Here is a 4340-nt window from a genome sequence, read left to right as displayed (position 1 = left end):
TAACAACCACATCTGGATCAGTGTTTCCCCTAAATTCTGTTGCTCTAAATTTTTAACACTGTGTAAGAAGTGTGTATTTCACGTATTTTTCTACTCTTTTCCTTCAAATTCTAAATATCTTTTTCTTCCACGAATAAGGGGCAACCATCGATGTCCTAGTCCAATGAACTGTCAGAAAGGGTGATAGTTTAAACCCATCCCAGATGTAGCTGGGAAGGCAAGCCTGACAACGAGCTTCCAAGGAGCCCCAGACCCTCTGACAAGAGTCAACTAAAGCAATGATGCATCTCGCCCTGAGGCTATGACGGCAGGTCCTGGCATGTTGCTTTGGGGGTTCCCCCCCCCCTTTGTTACTGTCAGGTGCTTTGTGCTCTGTTACCAAAACAGACCTAAGTTGTCAACACTAAACTGCTCCATACTAGTGGCCAGTGGGCTGGACCATATGGTCAGTGTTTGCTCCTCTGGTTATATACCATCTCAGATTTTGTAACATTTACCAAGTAAATATGAAAGAAATCTATAATCTGCTACAGCAGTGAACTCGGGTCAGATCATGTTTTCTACCCCTGTAAGCTAAACTGCAGGCTATATTCACTGAAAAACCTACAATTCCAAGACTAAATTTTACATCCGTGTTCCACTTTTCAAATCCATGTAGTATCTTGAATTGAAATAGACAAATTGTCATTTAATTCATGCCATGGTCACTGCTAATTTTCAGTCAGCAGTTACATCACAAAATCAGTGTGGCCCTCAGAACTGCCTGGCAATGGGAGACCACATCCTCAAAGCAAAGCCAAGCAACAACAGGTGCTGTCCAGCTGGCTCCACTAACAGGGTGCCCACCAAACAACGTGTTCTTTCAGAAACAGTCAGGACTTTCTCCAAGGTGCTTCAGAGGGATTCAAACCGCAGACCTTTCCATTAGTAGCCAAGCAATCAATCACCATGCGCACAATCAGGGGCTCCCACCAACTGCTGTCAAGTCAGTTCCAAGCCAGGGTGGCCCAGTTGTTTCAGGACGTATCTGCCTTCAGCGGGCTTTTCCAGGGCTGACATCTTCCACAAGTAGATCGTCAGGCCTCTTTACCTGAGACGCCTCCAGGTAGACTTAAACAACCATCCTTCTATAGTCAGCAGTCCAGTGCATAACCATCTGGGCCACTTTCTTCACAACATACACTAATATGGTCGTCAACCTACGTACAGCTGACCTTCATGTGACTTAGAGGAGGACAATGCCCATCTTTCTCTCAAGGAGCTCTTGACGGATTCGAGTCACCCAGAGTATACCAGTTTTGGGTGAGCCAAGCAGCTCTCTCCAAACTAGGCCGTGAGAGCTCCCTATTAAGTCAGACAAAGCAAGTATGTTGTTGTTGTTGTTAGGTGCCATTAAGTATGACTCACAGTGACTCTATGAAGAAAAGATCTGAACCCAGTTCTGGTCCTCAGGCTTTCTGACACACAAGAGCCCACAGCAGCAGTCACCCTTGTCAATCCACCTGGTTGAGGACTGTCCTCTCCTTCGCTGACCCTCCACCCTTCCCAACATCATGTCCCTCTCCAAGGAATAGCACCTCCTAGCAACATGTCCAAATTATGTGAGGCAATGCATAGCTATTAACTGGAAAGACCACGGCCTGAATGAGATGCGCCTTAGTCCTCAAACTGACATCACCACTCCTCAATAATTTGCGAAGTTCCCTAACTGCAGATTTTCCCAGTGCAATGCATCTCCGTATTTCCTGACTGTTCATACCAAGGGTGTTAATTGTGGATCCAAGCAAGATGAAGCTGTTGACAGATCCATCATGACACTGTCTATTGGTCCATTGGTAAGAATCTTTTGTTTTCTTGATATTGAGACACAATCCATGTTGAAGGCTGCATTCCTTGATCTTCTGCAACAAGTGCTTCAAGTCCTCCTCCACTTTGAGTAACTAAAGTTGTGTCATCTGCATAATGCAAGTTATTTATGAGTCTCCCTCCAATCCTGATGCCACATAATTGGTGACTGGAATACAAAAGTAGGAAAGAATGAATGAACAATAGTTGGAAAATATGGGCTTAGTGATAGAAATGAGGGTGGAAACAATGACTGAATTTTGTATATACAATGATTTATTCATTGCAAATACCTTTTCTAAAAGACACAAAAGACAACTTTAGACGTGGATTTCATCAGATGGGCTACATCAGAATCAGAATAACTACATTTGTGGAAGAAATGGTTGGAGAAGCTCAATATCAGTAGTCAAAACTAGGCCGGGGCAGACTGTGGGTCAGATCATCAATTACTCATGTTGTCGTCAAGTCGTAGACCCATAGCGACCCTATGAACTAAAGTCTTAAAACACAAAACTTTCATCTTTTCTTCAAGTTCATAGAGTTTCCGGAGGCAAGCTTTTTTGGAAGTGGATGTCATTTCTGCTTCCCAGCCTGTTTTATTAGGAAGCTCCACAAAAACCAGGACTGAGGGCCCAAATGCTTTTTTAAATATAAGGCCAAATCTAATCAGCTCACACCTAGGTGTGAGTCAACAGCCACACTCAAGTCTCAACCTCAAACCAGAAAACACATCTTCCATCAAAATTTCATGATCATCTTTTGAGGCACTGAACACCAATGACAGAAGTCCAGAGGAGCTGTGGGATATTATCAAGGATATCATCCATGAAAAAAGCAAAAGGTCATTACAAAAACAGAAGAAAAAACCAAAATGGATGTCAGAAGAGATTCTAAAGATTGCACTGGAACACTGGGAAGGCAAATCCAAAGGAGTACATGTCAAAGTAAAAGAGCTGAACAGTCAGTTTCAAAGGGCAATTCAGGAGGACAAAGCAAAGTATTGTAATAGAACGTGCAGAGAGCTGGAACTGAAAAATAAAAAGGGACGAACTCTTTAAAACTTAAAGAACTGAAAAACAAATATAAACCTCATGTCGCAATGCTGAAAGGTTGCTATGGGCAAGATACTGAATGACCCAGAAAGCATCAAAAGAAGATGAAGGAAATGCACACAGTCACTGTGCCAGAAAAAAATTTAATTCATGAACAGGAGCCAATGGTAATGAAAGAGGTGGAAACTGCATTGAAGGAACAGGCAAAAAATAAGGCCCCAGAAATCAATAGGATATCAATTGACTTGTTTCAATTAATAGATGCAGCCTTAGATGTCTCATCAGTCTATGCCAGGAAATGTGGAGGACTGCTGTCTGGCCAACAGACTGAAGAGGTCCATATTTATTCCTATTTCCAAGAAGGGTGATCCAAATGAATGTGGAAATAATCAAACAATATCAGTGATATCACATGCATGCAAAATGTTGCTGAAGATCAGTCAAAAACAGCTGAAGCAGTACATAGATAGGGAACTGTCAGAAGTTCAAGCAGGATTTAGAAGAGGCCGTGGCACCAGGGATATCATTGCTGATGTCAGACTGATCCTGGCTCAAAGTAAAACCAAAAGAATGTCTATATGTGCTTCATTGACGATGCAAAGGCATTTTGACTGTGTGGATCATGACAAGTTGTGGCTGACAAAGAGAAGAATGGGAATCCCAGAGCATGTGATTGTGCTCATGAGGAATCTATAGCTGTAGCAAGAGGCTGTTGTGCAAACAGAGCAGGGGAGCACTGCATGGTTTGGAATTGGGAAAGGAGGGCATCAGGGATATATTCTATCTCCATACCTGTTCAATTTATATGCTGAGTAAATTATCCGAGAAGGTGGACTCCATTAGGATTGGAGGGAGACAAAGCAAGCATGACAACTACTCATTCCAGCACAAACTGTTGTTTCACTAGTTGCTCCAATAAACATCATCTTCATCAGCTGTTATGTGCCATCAAGTCAGAACCAACTCAGAGGTGACCCTTCAGTGGGTTTTCAGAGGCTGAAAATCACATGAGAGGAGACTGTCCATCTTTCTCTAGTGGAGGAAATGGTGGATATAAGCTACTTGCCTTTGGACTGGCAAAGCAAGGACACTTCCACAAATTTTGTGTAGACCCTGACGTTAGAACCCATAATGTTCACTGTGGCTAGGCTCTGTTCGGTCTGAGGCAGGAATGCCTTCAAGTTTTGATGGTTTCAAGCAAAGAATTTCTACTGTTAGGAGCTGGATAGGACCTTGAACAAGTAAAGTTTCTCCACATTGTTTTCACCACTAAAGGGTTTTAAGCAAATCTGGATCATAAACAAAATATCTATAAACATTCTCTGGAGATACTCTCTTTACTTTTCCCTCCCCAGCCCTAAATCATCAGTTTTCCCAAAGACACAAAAACTTTTTTAGAAGCCTTGCCTACTTCAACCATTTTACAAAAACTATTATACA

At 42.4% G+C, this 4340-nt stretch overlaps 1 protein-coding gene across 1 annotated transcript in view; it reads right to left on the bottom strand.

Moving 5' to 3' along the window:
• PAPOLA (poly(A) polymerase alpha) overlaps positions 1-3506 on the bottom strand; it is a 46881-nt gene extending 43375 nt beyond the window's left edge. Inside the window, exon 1 of the mRNA XM_006879058.1 lies at positions 3499-3506. Coding sequence (XP_006879120.1) covers positions 3499-3506 — 8 coding nt within the window. The remainder of the gene's footprint in view (positions 1-3498) is intronic.
• Positions 3507-4340: the final 834 nt, after the last annotated feature.

Source organism: Elephantulus edwardii, unplaced genomic scaffold (genome assembly GCF_000299155.1).
Source record: "Elephantulus edwardii isolate Elephantulus edwardi_28Jun2011 unplaced genomic scaffold, EleEdw1.0 scaffold00002, whole genome shotgun sequence".
In the NCBI taxonomy this organism is placed as follows: Eukaryota; Metazoa; Chordata; class Mammalia; order Macroscelidea; family Macroscelididae; genus Elephantulus; species Elephantulus edwardii.
Note: the sequence above shows the minus strand (reverse complement) of the source record. Positions and strands in the feature narration are given on the sequence as shown.